Source organism: Macrosteles quadrilineatus, unplaced genomic scaffold (assembly GCF_028750875.1).
Source record: "Macrosteles quadrilineatus isolate MER2022 unplaced genomic scaffold, UCM_ALF_1.0 Scaffold_1__1_contigs__length_201487025, whole genome shotgun sequence".
Lineage (NCBI taxonomy): Eukaryota > Metazoa > Arthropoda > Insecta > Hemiptera > Cicadellidae > Macrosteles > Macrosteles quadrilineatus.
This window is the reverse complement of record NW_026542594.1, coordinates 86674436-86693799: the sequence shown is the minus strand read 5'-3', so window position 1 is coordinate 86693799 and position 19364 is coordinate 86674436. Positions and strand designations below refer to the sequence as shown.

Here is a 19364-nt window from a genome sequence, read left to right as displayed (position 1 = left end):
TCAGTCAGCTACCACACATCGACAGGAGTGTACTTTACTGTACAAGAAACAAATTATTGAAATTAGTACCTATGTAAATTATTTTGTCTTGGCGCTGAAGTCTGGGGCTTCGAGGAAAACGAGCATGTGGAATCTGTGTTAAAAATATTTATTCAGAAGCTCTTTAGACTACCGTATAATACCCCGAATTATGTCCTGTATATAAATATAAACAATACAACCGCCGCAGCAAACCTGACGACTAAACGAATTTCCATTCGTCTGAATTGATTTTCAATTAAATATATTTAAATAGCATTATGTTTAACGAGTACCTAGGTTTGCTGCTACAATGAAAGCTAATTAAGTTTGTTTATCTTATAGATACAGTACGTAGTTTTAACTTGGGTTTTAATGGAAACCAACACTAAACCTGAAAATAATAAGAAAGCTGGTCTATCAACCTTTGCTTCAGCTGTTGATTGTGGTTAGTCATCAAAAGCCCCTTGGTGGGATTACGAAGATAAAATTACCAGATGAGTTTTAAGATATGCTTAAGACTAGATAATAATTAATTGCAAAGAAAGAATCTCCATATAAAATGATAATTACATTGAAAAAATAACATAGTTTGCTCCTGCTAACAGCTCTTGTCAAGGACTATTCCTAGGCTATGCTATAGGATTAATATGAATACCAAGTTCAATTAAATAGGAATAAATCTGTTAGTCCTTGTAAGAACAAGGACCAACTTGCTATAGCCAACTTGTGACATAGCCAAGTAGGCCTACATATTATTTTTACTTTATAATTTTCAACATGTTTAAATTAAAAAGCCGATTTCAGGATAAGTTGCTGAATACTGTTTTCTGTACCAACGTTTGTTAAAGCACAATTTGCCCAATACATTATGACAAAGGACGATTTCTTGACATTGAAAAGTGTTATTCATAGAACAAGTAACTTATCACTATTGTTAAAAGTTATAGCGATGTCGTTTTAAACATTAAAGATAAAGAAAGGCAATAAACTCCAATTTCCGTAGGCTAGGCTCTGTAACACAAACAAGTATTTTTAAATAATCGTTTTACAGTTTTATTGTTTTTAATAGTTGATATAAGACATCTATAAATAAATGTACATTAAAGAAATAAAATGAGCTTTTAAAATATAGTTTGGTTGAATGTCCTTTGAACTTAATGAAATTTACATAAGATGTTAAAAAATAATGCAATACGTATTAAAAAATAAGTACTAAATATGACTGGACACCCAACTATTTTGGTTGTGTTGTTGTAATCTTTAGGTTTATGATGCCAACAAATTAAATACAATCTAGGAATAAGTTGTTTTCCAAGAAATGTTAGGTACAATACAAACATTGTTGACATTTTGTTGTTTGAGTGTTTGTTCAATACAAATGTAGTTTCAATTAATTTTACATTTAGGACTACAAACTGTGCATGGAATAAAAGTAACGTCTTTGAAAATGTAGTTATAATTGTAGCTATAGCTACATTTCATTGTACAGTTGTAGCTAGCTACATTTTAAAAGTAGCTTCCCCAACCCCAACACTGGGAAATTCGCTAATAACACAAAAATATTTAAAAATACGGGTTTTTTTTCCAAATTATGAAAAATGTACTTATCATATAAAAAATTTGTAAATGTAAGAAAGATAACATGTAAACTTTCTTCGAAACAAAAAAAAATTATCCCGGTCCGATACATGGTATGCAAGATACAGTCATTTTTAATATAGCTCTGTCCGCCATTTTGATGACGTCATAACCGGAATATGCAGTGGGTGCAGACGTGACACCCAAATTGAAAACACTTCTTTAGACACCTACATCAATATTAAATGGTAAAACATTATACATATGATATGTACAGGGTGTCACAAAAAAGTGTGATGGGCTATACAGGACCTAATTCTACATGCAAAAATAAGTCAAAAATGAAGAATGAATTTTTTTGGATTTCGGCTTAGTTTAGCCGTAATCCGCCATTTTGTTTTTTGGGGAAAATATTTATTATTTCAAAATCCCTTTGAGATATTTTTACGAAACTTGGAAAAATTGTTTACACTATAGTAAGAAACATTTATAAAAAAAATTATTATTTTAAGTTTCCAAATTTCAAAATGGCGGCCGTTTGAATTTGTTAATGCCAAATTTCATGAAAACCGGTACCTAAATCAAAATTTTGTAAGACACAAAAGTTTTAGTATTTATTATGACAAATCCAACAAAACAAAAATGAATAAAATCGGTTCATAAATAAAGAAGCTGTGTTTATTTTAGTAATTCAGACTGAAATTATTAATATTAAAATGTATTAAATGTAATGTAATAATTTATGTAACGTATTAAGTAATTTCAGTCTAAATTACTAAAATAAACACAGCTTCTTTATTTATGAACCGATTTTATTCATTTTTGTTTTGTTGGATTTGTCATAATAAATACTAAAACCTTTGTGTCTTACAACATTTTGATTTAGGTACCGGTTTTCATGAAATTTGGCATTAAAAAATTCAAACGGCCACCATTTTGAAATTTGGAAAGTTAAAATAATAATTTTTTTTATAAATGTTACTTACTATAGTGTAAACAATTTTGCCAAGTTTCGTAAAAATATCTCAAAGGGATTTTGAAATAATAAATATTTTCCCCAAAAAACAAAATGGCGGATTACGGCTAAACTAAGCCGAAATCCAAAAAATTTCATTCTTCATTTTTGACATATTTTTGCATGTAGAATTAGGTCCTGTATAGCCCATCACACTTTTTTGTGACACCCTGTATATATGACTTGCACATAGCCCTAGATGTCGGACTAATAGGCGTTTTTGCGCCAAATTATGTGTTTTTGTGAGATTTAACTATTTTCTTGACCTTATCTTTTAAGTAAAGCATATCATGGTACTTTTGTAAAGCTTTTTAAACATTCTACAACCTTTCCCATAGGTTGTTTCTTATATATTGTATCAAACAAACTTTACTAACAAAAAATACCCCTGCCGCAGCAAACCTGCAGACTTAGCGAATTTCAACTTGTCTGATTACATTATTACTAAAATATTTCCATGAATAAGACATTTATTCCCAATTTAAATAACATTAGACTTAACGAGTGCTTAGGTTTGCTGCTACGGGGAAGAAAAAAAGTGTTTTTGACCATTCGTCAATAGTATAGGATGAAATAAATAAATTTGCCAAATTTTATCAACATATATCCATAAACAAGTAAACCACAACAGTTTTCATTTTCTCCATAAGAATAACATGGGAATTTTAAATTGCACTATTTTTGAATTTTCTCCGTGACCGTTAGCAAAGATTACATATGCCGTTAGGCATACAACAGCGCTTCAATTTACTAAATTATTTATTTTTTTAAGCTCTACAATACGGTTTAGAAAGAAATTGAAAAATGTTTTGTTTTTAGGGTCAAAAAATGGGAAAAACCCATTTTTACCCCCTGTTCCCATGGTCTAATTATGCTGGTTCGAATAAACGTAGGTTTACACATTTCCGTTTGTACCAAATTTCATCAAAATTGGATCATTTTTGCTCGAGTTATCGCGTTAACGGACACACACACACATATATAAATATTCTATGTTATTATTTCATATTATTTTATTCTATTATTATTTATATATATAAATGAATTTGAACGGATGGTGTTTTTGGCCTCTAGGGACCTCAAAACGAAAAATTATACTGGTCCCGAGTCCAGGTCTTACCATGAGTACTACAGTAATAGCTTATTCCCTAATAAAAAAAGGGTTTTTTCAAAATTACGGAAAATGTACCTACTAAACATACAACAAATGTGTAAATGTAAGAAAGATAGCATGTGTAAACTTATCTTTCAATCAAACAAAGTTTATTCTGATCAGACAAATAGTATGCCAAATATATACTTTAAAATAAATCCTTTGCCACCATATTGATGATGTCTTAGCCAGAAAACGTGGGGGGATAAACTCCCTAGACATTAAACTAAAAGGTTGTGCAAGAATATTTAGTATACGCAAGTTTGCACACTAAAGTATAACCATCTGCAGGACTATTTAGTTGATGTTTAATAATTGTAACACGATCATAATCTCAATGGAATAAACCAGTTGTCCAGGCTTAAGTGTACCAATAATGTTTATACCTATAAACTACCAATTATGTTAAATGATATGTGCCAAAACTGTTGGACAGCCCGCTACATATAATGTTAGATTGGATTTTGATTCAACTATAGCAGCAGGACTAGGACAGCTTACAACTTCTGTGAATCTGTAGAAAATTAAAGGTTTTGTTCTGGTATGACTTGCACTTTGTATCGGAGAAAGTCAAATACTTATACCTTATTATTGATTTCCTCTGGTATTTAAATGCACATGTGTGTGCACAAAATGTTTAATGAAAACCCAAATTAAAACTGCATCATGTGGTTCTGCTTTTTCGATAGTGTACGAGTAATCACATCATGCACAAAAATTAGTAGTCTGGTGTCAGGCTAAACTTATCATTTACACTCCAACTGCTTACTTGTTACTTTCATATAACCAGGGATAATTTCTTGCTCACGAAAGCTTTTATATTGCAGATGCTGTACGAGAGGCCCAGCATGAGCTGATGGAAAATGCACCACAAACTGCCCAGGTAGTGTTTATTCATGTATTCACTTAAAATGAATGATGATTATCTCAATTTAGGTGATTCATCATTTTAAAAAAATAAATGGAACCACCAATCTGACTTATAATTTCTCTCATTTACTTGTCAACAACCGTTATCATGAACTATCAGTGGGAGTGAGAAATTATGGTATTTTGAGTGTAAAATCACAAACGTTGCAATAACTTTTGAACCATAATTTTTACAGTATATACCTATTTGTTTGGATATACAATGACCATTACATACTAAATCTTAATCAAAATCGGTCAAACTGTTGTCCGCATTAATTTATGGTTTTTATGGGAAAATCACATAAGTTGCAATAACTCTTGAACTTGTAAGGCTTACTTACAGCGATGGTGGTTGCACCGTTTTGTTTAGAGGTAAAAAGGCTATACAGTTTTCCTTCCATTTTCCTTGAGAGCTGAAATTGTAATCTAAAGTCAACTAGCTCATTGATTAATACTATTTAAAATTCAAAACAAATTGAACCGGGTTTCAGCTTTTCCGGCTAATGTTGACTACGAGTATATACCAATACTAAGGCCTACTAAGGTATATTTCACAAGATCTTTGGACAGCCACCATTCAGTGCCGGATTTACCACTAGGCCGATTAGGCCGCGGCCTAGGGCCGCAAGCAAGAGGGGGCCGCAGAAGATTGCACAACAATTTTTTTAGATAAACAAATAATTTTTTTAACCATTAGTTTGCCGCCATCACAGGTGACCATAATAATGTTTCCATGATTGCGGCCCACAGAAGATGTTCACGATTTTGCCGCAGCCGTGGGTGTCGATGATGATGTCCCCGTGATTGCGGCATGCGGGAGATGTTAACGATTTTGCCGCGGCCGTGGGTGTCGATGATGATGTCCCCGTGATTGCGGCATGCGGGAGATGTTAACGATTTTGCCGCGGCCGTGGGTGTCGATGATGATGTCCCCGTGATTGCGGCATGCGGGAGATGTTAACGATTTTGCCGCGGCCGTGGGTGTCGATGATGATGTCCCCGTGATTGCGGCATGCGGGAGATGTTAACGATTTTGCCGCGGCCGTGGGTGTCGATGATGATGTCCCCGTGATTGCGGCATGCGGGAGATGTTAACGATTTTGCCGCGGCCGTGGGTGTCGATGATGATGTCCCCGTGATTGCGGCATGCGGGAGATGTTAACGATTTTGCCGCGGCCGTGGGTGTCGATGATGATGTCCCCGTGATTGCGGCATGCGGGAGATGTTAACGATTTTGCCGCAGCCGTGGGTGTTGATGATGATGTCCATGTGATTGCGGCCCACGGGAGATGTTAAGGGGGTACGCCACTATCTCTGGGCCACATTTTTTATTTATTTTACATTTTCCAAAAGTTGCATTTTTAGATAGGTTATTTAGTTGTGAACATTTACCTAAAAAATTTTTCCAATCTGACAACTCCTAGTATAAAATAAATAAAATATAAAACGCCGCAACCAGTAATTTGAAAAAAATTTGGACTATTTATTTTTTTTGTTGCTGATATTTACATTTTTGATTTTGTATCATAATTATGTATTATGAAGGTTTAAATTAGGGTACATTTATTTAAAACAAAATAAGTACTTTGGTATTTTTATATATAATATAAAATAATAAACTAGTGTTGTCATGGGGATTTTAGTTCTGCCAATCACCTGTTACATCACCTGCGATTATCTCAATACCGTGTTTTTTAGGTTGTTATTGTACAAAAGTTAGAATAACTCCGTTAGTACTATACATATAGTATTCCAATTTTCACCAGACCTTCTTTATAAAGTAATAAGGGATTGTGTGTATAAAAACCCCTATAGCATTACATTTACTAAAACTATTTATGTTTACGCTTAATTTTTAAATTTTTTTAGCTTTTTTTATATTTTGAATAAAGTGTCCTAAAAATCTTGTTTTGTTAGTTACCATAACGATTATACACAGAATGACTCATTATTTAATCCTGAATCAGGAAATAAATAGAATATGTCATTCAGTTCAGTAGTTAAAAAGTTATTCTCAATACCGAATCCCTAAAAATTTGGGTGAAAAAAACTAAAACCGCATATACATTTAGTAAATAAGTCATAAATTCAATTTTTTGGACCTAAATCTTCTAAATAAGTCGAGTATAAACAAAATATACTAATTAGGTTGACAAAAATTAAAAAATAAAAATAAAGTTGGAGATAGTGGCGTAGGCCTATCCCCTTAACGATTTTACTGCGGTCGCGGGTGACGGTGATAATGTCCCTTTGTTGCAGCCCGTGGGGATGTTCATGATTTTGCCACGCTCTCGTATACCTATGATTGCTTTGACTTGATTTAGGAGAGATGTCCACGATTTCATCCACGATCACGGGTGTCAATGATGATGTCCCCTTGATGCATAAGAGATATTCACGATTATTTCCGCGATTGCAAGGAATTTCCACCACAGGGGGAGGGGGAGGGCCGCTCAAGTAATTTGGCCTAGGGCCTCAAGTACCCTAAATCCGGCACTGCCACCATTTTGTAACGAATGAACCTTTTGAGACGCGGTTTCCGGCAATGAACTCCACTTGACTAGCTCTTTACAATAATGTGCATATCAACCTATGCTTACATTAAAGATTATATACCTACTCCTCATGTGTTGTCCCCTGGTGGAGGCCAAAGAATGGCAATTCTTGCAAAAAGTAGTTTTCGTTCACATAAGTTGATGTGAAATATTAAGGGTGTGGAGTGTTTGAGTAAATTGATGAAAAAATTAAGATAGAGAAAATAAAAGTCATGTTTTCAAGAAGAACAGAAATCAATTAAGTTTATTTGTACAGTATGAATCATTTTTTAAATCATCAGCTGTTCTAAGAAAAGGCTAAAGAACATTATTAGATAAAAGAACTGAACAAAGGGTGCGCTCTACCCCTGACGCGCCACCGAATGCAAGGGTTTGCAAGATATCTTTTTTCACCTGCTACATTGAAGGTAGAATCAAAGTTAAGGTCTCATATTAAAGAGGATGAAATTTTCTATAGTTCTGCGTTTCATTATTTCAATTATTAATACACACCTTATACACTTGATTTGTAGGACAAGAGAAAAGGTCTTTTCAACTAGCCCTAACTTACTAAAAAAATATTATTGGAAAAACGCAGAACTATAGATTGGTCTTTGAACTACTATAAGCCGTTTAGTGCGTAGCTATCATTATTGGTTAATTCGAAAAAGGAATCTTGGAAACCTCTGCAAGCGCTTCTCACGGCGCTGTCCAATGGTAAAACATAGCAACTGAAGCCCGAGCTGAGATTTCCGAGCTGAGGTAGAGCGCACCCTTATGTCGTTTCCAGACTTTTTTGTCACCTTGTATAGTTATAATGTGTTCGAAAAATTGTAAAAATGGAACGCATTAAAATTACAGTGAGTAAATTTAAATTAATTGGTATCACCTAGTTTTGAATACATGTATAAGAAGAAATATTTAATCTGAGTTCATTTAATCAATAATTTTGATGTGTCGTGCTATAATCAGAGTTGCAATCTCTTCTCTTTAAGAGCAAATCAAGGTTCTTATCATAAGAATTAACTTGTATAAGATTATACTAAACAAAAGATTATTTGTTGACTATTGACAATTTTTCAAATCTTGATGTTTGTGAAAAGGCCTCATAAATATCAGCGCTAAGACAAAAAATTGTCAATTGAACATAATTAATAAAAGCATAAAATGAAGCTGTCTGTCGCCAGTGGCATACTACATGTCATGTGTGTTTTGCAGCTGCAGTTTGCTGTAAGGAGGAAGCGGTTCACTGACACTACAGCACCTCTAGACATGTTGGCTGAGGCCAGTGAGGCAGCGAAGGAGACAGAACCAGTCGCAGACAGTCAACACTTCTTCCCCTCCTTCTCTCCTCTGTTCCATCCACTCGGTCACTCAAGACCACCATTCTACCAGGAGCAAACTTTCAATCCCAGGGCTGCTTACAAGCCTCACGATAACTTCGGCTATGGCTCTGGGTCATTCAGAGACTATTCCTTCCCTCAGGCCACAGCAGAAAGTGAGAGAAGTGCCAATGTTCTCGGGTCAGGTAACTTTGGAGTCTTGCGTGGAGGCACTTACTACCCTGGGGAAAACGATGAGCTTTTGAACGACGATATTTACAATAACTATTACAACAACGGACACGGACGACCCTCTTTCTACCCGGCCAACCCTCTTCCCTCGTTCAGACAAGGTGGTGACTTTTTTGCGAATTTCAAAGATTTTGCAGACATTAGCACCCCGACAAAATCGTCTTACTCAGAGTTTTATGTTGTTTATGTGAATCCAAACGCAACAAATCCTGAACATCATTCGGATTCCAGTTCTCATGGTTCCGCACCTAGGAATATTTTTGAACAGCTACAAATCGCCGATGCAGAAGAAAGGCCACAAAAGAAACTCTCCAAGGCAAAATTAAAACTTGAGAAATTCAAAACACATGAGCAAACTAAAGAGTTTTCAAAGAAACAGAAAGTGCAATCATCACCAAAAGAGATGTACGAGCCTTTGTTGGCACTGAGTTGAGTTAAGAGAAAATATGGGAGGATGTGACACCTTGCACCTATGGATAGGTTGGTTGATTGTATCAACCATAACAGGTTGGTTCTTGTGATGCTGAAACTGTACCTGTTGAATAAATTTTATGTAAGTATGGAGGATAACGTGCCAACCAAAGTTAAATTTGTTAAAGACACATATTTGTTTACATATTGTTGGGTAAAAATGGAAGTGCATTCTGTTTAACAGTTAGAGATCTATAAAATTAATTGTTTTACTTTCATTACCTACCTTTAAAATAGATGACATTGTCACAAATTCACGAAGGACACTGATGTTGACTTTTATGGACTTAAATAATTCATCCCCTTAAAAAAAACTGTTAAAGATGGTAATGAATAATTATTTGATTGTTTCTTTATTTAAATTTTAAAGAATTGTATTACTTAAGCAAATAAATATGTTAAGGTCACATCAAATTTATGGGAATGAGAACTAAATTATTACTGAATTAATTTTAACATTTTTCACACAGATACTGAACATTTGATGACTTTTAGGATTTTACTGTACAATACTTGTTAATACGGTTATCATTTGTATAAAACTGACAACATAAGTTAAGCCTTCTTGAAACAATCTTACCATAAGATAGATGTGTATATGCGTGTGAAAATGTATCAAGGCAACTCATTGAGCTCTAAATATATAGAGGAATAACTTATAACAAAATACATATTTTAGTTGTCATTTAGTTGATTGTTAATTTGATTGAAACAACCCTGACAAAATTAAGGAAATAACTTGTTTTATAAATTTGTCATCTTTTTGAGATCTGAGATGTATATAATTTTTTTTAATGCATCCTAAATAATAAGTACGAGCTGTAAAATATAAAATGTAAGATAAGGTATGTATAACAAAAAAATGTTAAATGCATCAGGTCTTATCTAATTTTCTTAGAAAAATCTATGTTTTGATCAGAAATTTATAAATCCTTTTATAACACAGCTGTAATAGCTTCTAAGAACAGTAGTCGAATGCAAATCATACACTGTAATAGATTTAATTTATAAACATAACACTTGTGTTATTCTGTTAATATGTAAATAAAACTGTTATATAATTGTGTTTACTATCTTAATCTCCTTTAATCTTCTAGTTAATTTTTCATCTTTAGAATCTTATGTTTAACCTTAGCAGTGGCCAACGAGCGTACCCTCAATCGCCGTGTCACCTTAGAATGGCCACAAGAGTAATACGCTCGTATGGGCCGAAATTGTTTTAACGGCGAAAAAATCACTTATAATCAACTCTGATATGAACAATATATATATATACCATTCGAAAGATCACATTCTGAACGTTCATTTTATTATATAAACAAACCCTGTAGCAGGTATATAACAATGTAACAACGATTAGAAATCAAATGAATTTTTGGCACGGCACGACTTTAGCAGCTGACGCTTGGGAACTGTCAAAACACAACTTGTTTGGCATTATCCTGTTCCCGTAATTTTCGCCTTGGAATGTTGCGGTTGGTACCACTGGATAGGCATTGATTATATCTTCATTTTAAAATTGATATTTAGAACGAAATATTGATTGCACAACAGGTCCGATTTTATGAAAACAGCTGTTTTCAAAATTTATAACAAATGGCCAACCAGCATAATACGCATTACATACAGTGTAAGTTATTATTTCTAGTCATATAATATGTCATTTTGAAGAGGATGAAATGTAGCTTGTGATAGTGGCAGCCCTGCACCCAGGGTTATTACCGTTTTCTCTCACTAAGACAACGAAAGTGCGTCACTACTGTCAAGGTCTTATACACAAAGTGCCTTATATTCGCCATTGCGTGTTGTTGCCGGTGAGTTTTCGCCCTCGTTTTATCTGCGATTTATTACTAAATTCGTTATTATTTCGTATTGTTAGAGAAATGTGTGTGTGTATATAAGTAATATTCATGCATTTTATTATGCACTAGCTGGCACGACAGACGTCGTCCTGTCCTAATGTGGTTCTATGTCAAATGCAGGTTCATTTTCAAGATGAGCTCGTTCGCATGGCTCAATCACGTCCTGTTTAAGTTCGTTCGCTACGCTCACTCATCTTTAGGTTGGAGCTCGTTCGCTGCACTCACTTGCCTTCAGGTAAGCTCGTTCGTTACGCTAACTCGCCTCCAGGTTGAAGTTCGTTTGCTACGCTCACTCACCTGTTGGTTGCAAATTAGCTGTTGCTGTTGTCATAAATTAAAAAAAACTAATAGTGCTGCACCCTGTTGGTAAGCCTATTAACTTTTTAATGCTATTGAACATCACAGAATCAAATTGTTTAGTTGAACCAGCGGTTAAGATTCTTTATTTCCAAATATGAGTACTCATTAGGTTAAAAACTGGAAAACTCCAGAGCCACTGGGGCGGAGCCCTTTTGACGGATCTGCACAAAACTGCACACAAACCATCCTTGAATAATGCTTAATAATGCCTGAAAGTTTCATTACAATCTGTCCAGCGGTTTCGGAGTCCATAAAGGACAAACAAACAAACAAACATACAAACAAATAAACATACAAACAAAAAACATACAAACATTCAAACAAACATACATTGGATTTTATATATATAGATTAATATTTACTGAATAGTGTGTAATTGTGTTTATAAAATTTTGTATTTTTCTTGCGGTTGTATTTTGCGGTTTTCCGTTTACATTTATATTCCCTAACAAATATATACATATATATATCCCTAACAAGTAAAAACAAAAATTGTTACCCAACGTGTTATACATTTTTATGTAGGTAATTGAATACACTACAAGATGATTACGTTGGTTTGAAGTAAAAACATTTGGTACAAAAGTTTTATACTAAATACTGTAAATTTTTTTCACAAAATCGCTCAAATACAAAAACATTATTTTATTTATAAATAAAAAAAACTATTTTTACCACAAACTTTATGACTTTTTTGGATTCCTTACTTTATTAGCTTTACAAACATATATATCATTATTAGTATACACATATCTAATATATAAAATTCTCGTGTCACAGTGTTTGTCTGCAAACTCCTCCGGAACGACTTCACCGATCGTTATGAAATTTGGTGTGTAAATTCTGTAGGTATGCGAATCGGACGTAAACTATTTCCCGTTTCGAAATTCTTAAAAGGGCTCCGCCCCAGTGGCTCTGGAGTTTCCCATGTTAACCTTATGAGAAATGGAATTAATGAATCTTAACAGCTGTTTCAATTAAACAAGTTGGTTCTGTTCTATGATGTTCAATAGCATTAACGTTACAAGGATTACCAACAGGGTGCAGCACTATTATTTCTTTTACATTTATGACAACAGCTAATTTGCAACCAAAAGGTGAGTGAGCGTAGCGAACGAACTTCAACCTGGAGGCGAGTTAGCGTAGCGAACGAGCTCCAACCTAAAGGCAAGTGAGCGCAGCGAACGAGCTCCAACCCAAAGGTGAGTGAGCGTAGCGAACGAACTTCAACCAGGACGTGATTGAGCGATGCGAACGAGATCATCTTGAAAATTAAACGTAACGGTACTTTCTTTCCATCGGTCTGTCTTAGGGGAAACCTATAACTTAGGCGATTCGAAGTTCGCCGGGTCAGCTAGTATTATATAACTTTTTACAACACAAACTAACACTGTACGGTTTTCAATTTTTTCGGTTCTCCGTTTGTTATTATATTTCGCCCCAAAAACTTATAAAAAAATGATTTTCCTAACATTATATATATTTCTATGTAGGGAATTAGATTGTCTACAAAATGTATATAATGAATTTCCCATAAAAAATCTGTAGAAAAAATTTTACCGAGGCTGCTTTTAAAATTTCAAAAGAAAAAATTATATATTTCTTTCACTTTACCGAAAAAATACACTGTCCAAATCATTATTATATTACTATTTCTAGATTCTCCTGTTCTTTCCGAACAAAATGAATACAAGGTTGGCTAGGTTTACTTGTACGGTTGAATTTTTACGAATTTTCAAAAAAATCGCCAAAATGGGTTGGTCATTCCCCACTTCTAACATTGGTCACTGCTAGGGTTAAGGTGTAAGCAAATACCCCCGCCGCAGCAAACCTGCAGACTTAGCGAATTTCCATCTGCCTGATTGGATTTAAACTAAAATGTCTCCTTAAAAATATCACATTTATTCCCTATTTAAACAGAATTAGTTTAATGACTACTTAGGTTTGCTGCAACAGGGAGGGTAAAAAAGTTTTTTTAATGTAAAATATTAAAAGGTACTGTGGTTTAGTAAGAAATTAATGTATTTTCCAAATTTGATCAAAATATGTTAATAAACAAGCAAACTACAACAGTTGACTTATTCTCCGTAAGAATAACGTTGGAATTTTAAAATTACAATTTTTTTAAATTTTCTCCGTAACAATTAGGCGCATAATAACGCTTCAATATACTAAATTATTTGTTTTTTTAAGCTCTACAAAATGGTTTAACAAGAAATTGTGAAATTTTGTGTTTTTAGGGTCAAAAATTGGAAAAACCTATTTTTACCCCGTAAAACCCCCCATAAACCCCCGTTCCCATAGTCCGATCATGCTGGTTCGCGAACTCATTCAAGTTTATCCCGCCTTACACCTTCAAACAAAATTTTATCAAAATCGGATAAAAATTACTCAAGTTATCTTGCGGATGGACACATATATATGTATATATATCTAATATATAAAATTCTCGTATCACAGTGTTTGTCTGCAAACTCCTCCGGAAGGACTTCACCGATCGTTATGAAATTTGGTGTGTAAATTCTGTAGGTATGCGAATCGGACGTAAACTATTTCCCGTTTCGAAATTCTTAAAAGGGCTCCGCCCCAGTGGCTCTGGAGTTTCCCATGTTAACCTTATGAGAAATGGAATTAATGAATCTTAACAGCTGTTTCAATTAAACAAGTTGGTTCTGTTCTATGATGTTCAATAGCATTAAAGTTACAAGGATTACCAACAGGGTGCAGCACTATTATTTCTTTTACATTTATGACAACAGCTAATTTGCAACCAAAAGGTGAGTGAGCATAGCGAACGAACTTCAACCTGGAGGCGAGTGAGCGTAGCGAACGAGCTAACCTGAAGGCAAGTGAGCGCAGCGAACGAGCTCCAACCTAAAGGTGAGTGAGCGTAGCGAACGAGCTCCAACCCAAAGGTGAGTGAGCGTAGCGAACGAACTTCAACCTGGAGGCGAGTTAGCGTAGCGAACGAGCTAACCTGAAGGCAAGTGAGCGCAGCGAACGAGCTCCAACCTAAAGGTGAGTGAGCGTAGCGAACGAGCTCCAACCCAAAGGTGAGTGAGCGTAGCGAACGAAATTCAACCAGGACGTGAATGAGCGATGCGAACGAAATCATCTTGAAAATTAAACGTAACGGTACTTTCTTTCCATCGGTCTGTCTTAGGGGAAACCTATAACTTAGGCGATACGAAGTTCGCCGGGTCAGCTAGTCTCTATATATAGATATATAAAAATTTGAACCAATGGTGTTTTTGGCCTCTGAGGACATCAAAATGAAAAAGTAAATATGTCCCGGGCTTAGGTCTTACCATGAGACCTACGGTAATAGCTACTTCCCTATAGGGAAATTCGCTAAAACTAACAGAACCAAACTTTATCTTTGATCTTTTTATCTTTATCGGCTTCTGCTAGCTGGAGAATACCATTACACCAAATAAATGAAATATTTAAAATTGTAAAAACAACTAAGTGCAGTCATGTAAAAATTACAAATAACATATTTAAATATAGAAATAGAAATTGTTTAATATTGTATAGTAAAAAGAAGATTTTTGTGGACCAATAAACATTGAATTTAAAAGTTAATTCATGTATAAAATTTATTTAATAACAATTTTTCAATTTAACAAAACAATAAGAAACAACACTTTTACATAAACTAAATACATTTGCCAATAGTTTCCTCCAAAAATATATTAAGATCAGTCTCATATCTCAGGTCACTTTCCGTCTTTAATTGACAATATCATATATTTGATCATTCCCCCGATGCCATCATCAACCTCATGAAACTGGGCAACCCCGTACATGTAAGCTGGAGTGGAAAATACCAGGTTTTTGCGGTCAAATGTTGTCTCATTGACATCCTAAAACAAGACAATCAGAGTAAGTGAAAAGAATGTGTTACATTTCTATGGTCAAGATCATTTTGTAAAAGAGCCATGGCATTAAAAATGCATACAAAAAACTCACTCTTGTCAATTAAAATATTTAACAGACTTAAGTCATAAAAATTAGTCCTAAATAATTTTTGTCAGTTTTGTTCCACATACAATCAAAATTTAGCATTACCACACAACCCTATAGTCAGATGTCTTTTTAACCAGACTAGGAACTAATTCAATCAACACCCTTTCTTAAATCTTTACCTAGTACCTGGAATATTAAATTTTAAATAACAATCACTGATTCAAACTCTTTCTTTAGTTTCATGCTTGTAAACACATCAACATGAAGAACAGCTGCTTTGGACTGCTTCGGACCTCAAAATATAACCTGGGTTAAGATCACAAGCTTATTACAGTAATCACTTTCGTAAACAATAATTAATCCACACTTAAATACTTAAAGGGTTTTCAGTGCAATGGACACCAAGCGTCGCTGACCAGACAACTGACTCTATGAATGAACAACGCTACACCGACATCGACATCCCCTAATAAAGGCATTTTTTGAAACTATCATAACTCCGGTTAAGAAGTAGCAACTGCTGTAACTTTTTCTCAAGTTGTTCTTCTTCTATTATTATTGTAACTACAAACACTAACATTAGGTACCTATGTTTTCTAACATTTTTATTTCAAACTAGCCGCCATACCCATGCTTTGCAACGGGAAGAGAACACTAAAGAAAATAACAATGTTCTATAGATCTGCTGTATGAAACTGTAACTCATAAATAGCAGTTTTCAAAACTTTCACATCTATATATTATATTAGTTCCTTCCATCCAAGTCATTGACTTGATCAGTAATGTACTAAAAGTATTAACCGGCTACTCCTGTTTTCAGATATTGTTTTTGGGAAAAAAACACAATTCATTTTTATAAACATTTTGAAATAAAAGACAGTCATAAAATGATGAATAATGCAATTAACACGTTCGCTACTGCAATAGTACGAAATTTTTCATTCACATGGACCAGCGACGCACATATGCGACGGCCGGTTTCTACCCTAGTCACATTAAAATAGACCGCCGTCGCATATATGCGTCATTGTTCTAATGTTATTAAAATGCTTATATCTTTGTAACGGTCTATTTGACGGCACTGAATTTCCTGCAATAGTATACAGAGATGTCTGACGCACAACTGCGTCGCTTGGTCTGTGGATAGGATGATTGGTGACGTCATATGATAGTTGGAAAAACTAGTCTTGACTTTTCTGTTTGTTTGTTTGTTTGTTTGAAGTTCAATCACGCATAAACCACTGGATGGATTGGGCTGAAATTTGGCATGATGATAGCTCAGATTCCCGATTAACATATAGGCATTTTCTTATCTCAAAAATCCTTTCTGGCTCCGCCCCAGTGGCTCTGTGGTTTCCCATGTTAACCTTATGAGTATTCATATTTAAAGGGAATTAAAGAATTTAGTCAGCTGTTTCAACTAAAATATTTGGTTCTATCTAAGGGAGTATGTTTTATCTATGTTTCTATGATATGTAAAAGCATTAAAAAGTCATAAGATTTACCAACAGGATGCAGCAATATAATTTTTTTTTGCATTTATGTAAAAAACTAATTTGAACCAAGCAGCAACAAAAAACTGTGATATGCAATGAGAACTGAGTAGGATTGTTTACAGTTATGTTTATGTTTTTAATGTCATGAATAATTTGTGATTTTTTGCAATTTTTTAATAATTTATTTTTCTTTATTGTTTTGGTGAAAAGGTAGAACATTATGGCTATGGTAGATGTGTAATACCATAGTATACCGTGAATTTAAAGAAGCAAATTTTATCAAACTGTGCCATCCCCCATTGCACACGCAAAGCTTGAGTATAACTGCAATAAGCATTTTAAACTTACATGCCAACCCCGTACAAAGGACGGGTACTCTGCTAGTATATATATAGATATTTATTGTGGAGAAAGACTTATCAATGACTTACAAAAGACCATTATGGTAGCTCTCTTGGCCATTCCCTATTCGTAAATGATATTCAACAAAATATTGATTCACTTGGATTTGATCTCGTGTTTTTAGCATATTTTTAAACATTGGCTATAAAAGTGATATCATTATTGAATTATCTACCATTTTACAGCGACTCTCGCCAGGGAATGTGGTAGCGTATTGCCGAAAATCACCTCCAAAAACCTTTTCACCAAAAGGCTTTTCTTGGTCTTCTCTTCTGGCAATATCTCGCAGTAATCATCACACAGACGGTAAAGCATACTTATTAGACATAGAAGCTTCATCCCTTAGTATTATTTTACAAATCCTTATGTATTTAGCTACATTCTATTGGATTTTGTTCTGGAGATTGCGGACTCATTTAATTGCATTGGCAATTTAAATCTGTTGTGAACTGTAGGCTAAGATTTCCTAAGCCAAAATAGTCTGATGTGACAGCATCTGTCCGTGCAATATTAAAATAATCACGAGATCACATAACATTGCTTTGAATTTCAAAAACCGGCATAGGTAAATTTTCACGATTCCTTATCATAAGATCTCTGTTATATCTCTGTAATATGTCGTCGAATCGCAATCTCGGATTGTTTCTTCTCTGTTGCACTTTATGATAGCCTAGTCAAAATTAAAAGTTGGAAAACACAACACATTAAAATACCTATGATAACGTTTAACACACCATATCTGAAAATAAAATATAATCACACAAAGAAATAAACTGATATTTAGGCTACTCCAGCTTTTGGTATAATATTATTTGATTAACGTAACAGCTGTAAACATTCAGCGTTTTTGACACAAATTCAGCATTTGGATGAAAATGAAATGACATGCATAGGGTTGATTTATTTATACTATGTGTAATGCTATAATCATTGATACGTTCATTTATTCGGTAAGAGCATGAGAGATAATTTAAATATACATAGTAAAATACTAGATGTTCTAACTTATTTTTTTTTACAGTCTTTAAAATCTTTAGTTTGTTTTAGTGCAATTTGTGTAACTAACTGCTGGTTGAATACAAAAATATTCTATTGAACTATGAGGTTAGTTTACTCTGTGATTTTGTCATTGATAGGGGTGGGCGAGTACTCGACCTTCGAGTAGTTACTCGGGTTTTTTCAAATACTCGACCTCGAGTCGAGTAGTAATTACTACTCGAAAATTCGAGTCGAGTAGTTATAAATAGTGCCAATTCACGATTTTCCACACCCGTATTTAATCAATTATATTTGTTTTGCGTTGATGCCTTACTTAATCCCCATTCCTACAAAAAAAACTATCTAAATTCGTATAGGCTAGACCAGCATAAACCAAATGTTCAACAAACAACCATTGTCATTCGGCAGAGCTAGCAAGAGGACTACTAACTTAGACTTTCACTCTCCTACAACACAACAGATCTTGATAACGATACAGTAAGTTAAACTAAATAAAGCATTGAATGAATCTATCGAGTTGCAATAGTCAATAGTCAACAAGGGAGTCTCGTGCGTGACTAGTATATCATAGGCAGACCGGCAGACGGTTCTTGAAGATATTATAAAGTACAGTAGCAGATTTAGTTTGAACTGTCATAAAAATATTTTATACCAAAATCAAAATATAGAAATACAACAAATAAAAATAACCTATTATTGCATAATAGTTTTTCACTTTAATCGGTATTGGTGCTTAGTTTAACAAATCGATAAGTTACTGCAAGGAACATACATCTGAATGACGCAATCTCATTGGGTCTTGGCATAAAGAAAAGATCAGTTCCACTTCAAACTCAGTGTTGCCAGATGGACGATAATTTTTGTACTTTTACAACTATGGTATTGGCGTAAACAAACTATAAGTATAATTTTCTAATGAGTTTACATAAACATGATTTAAATTAGTCGAACTATTAACTTTTTTTACAAATTAAAAGCTATAGCAATTTTATAATAATTTTGCCGACATTCACCATAA

At 34.1% G+C, this 19364-nt stretch overlaps 2 protein-coding genes across 3 annotated transcripts in view; one reads left to right on the top strand and one right to left on the bottom strand.

Annotated features, from left to right (window-relative positions):
- Nucleotides 1-10321, top strand: part of LOC129003873 (uncharacterized) — a 67257-nt gene extending 56936 nt beyond the window's left edge. Inside the window, exons 3-4 of the mRNA XM_054432592.1 lie at nt 4595-4650; nt 8432-10321. Of these exons, the coding sequence (XP_054288567.1) occupies nt 4595-4650; nt 8432-9220 (845 nt within the window). The 3' untranslated portion in view covers nt 9221-10321. The remainder of the gene's footprint in view (nt 1-4594; nt 4651-8431) is intronic.
- Nucleotides 10322-15053: 4732 nt separating this feature from the next.
- LOC129002533 (ES1 protein homolog, mitochondrial-like) overlaps nt 15054-19364 on the bottom strand; it is a 33911-nt gene continuing 29600 nt past the window's right edge. For both annotated transcript variants that reach the window (XM_054430825.1, XM_054431590.1), the window contains exon 7: nt 15054-15346. In XM_054430825.1, coding sequence (XP_054286800.1) covers nt 15200-15346 — 147 coding nt within the window. In that variant the 3' untranslated portion in view covers nt 15054-15199. The remainder of the gene's footprint in view (nt 15347-19364) is intronic.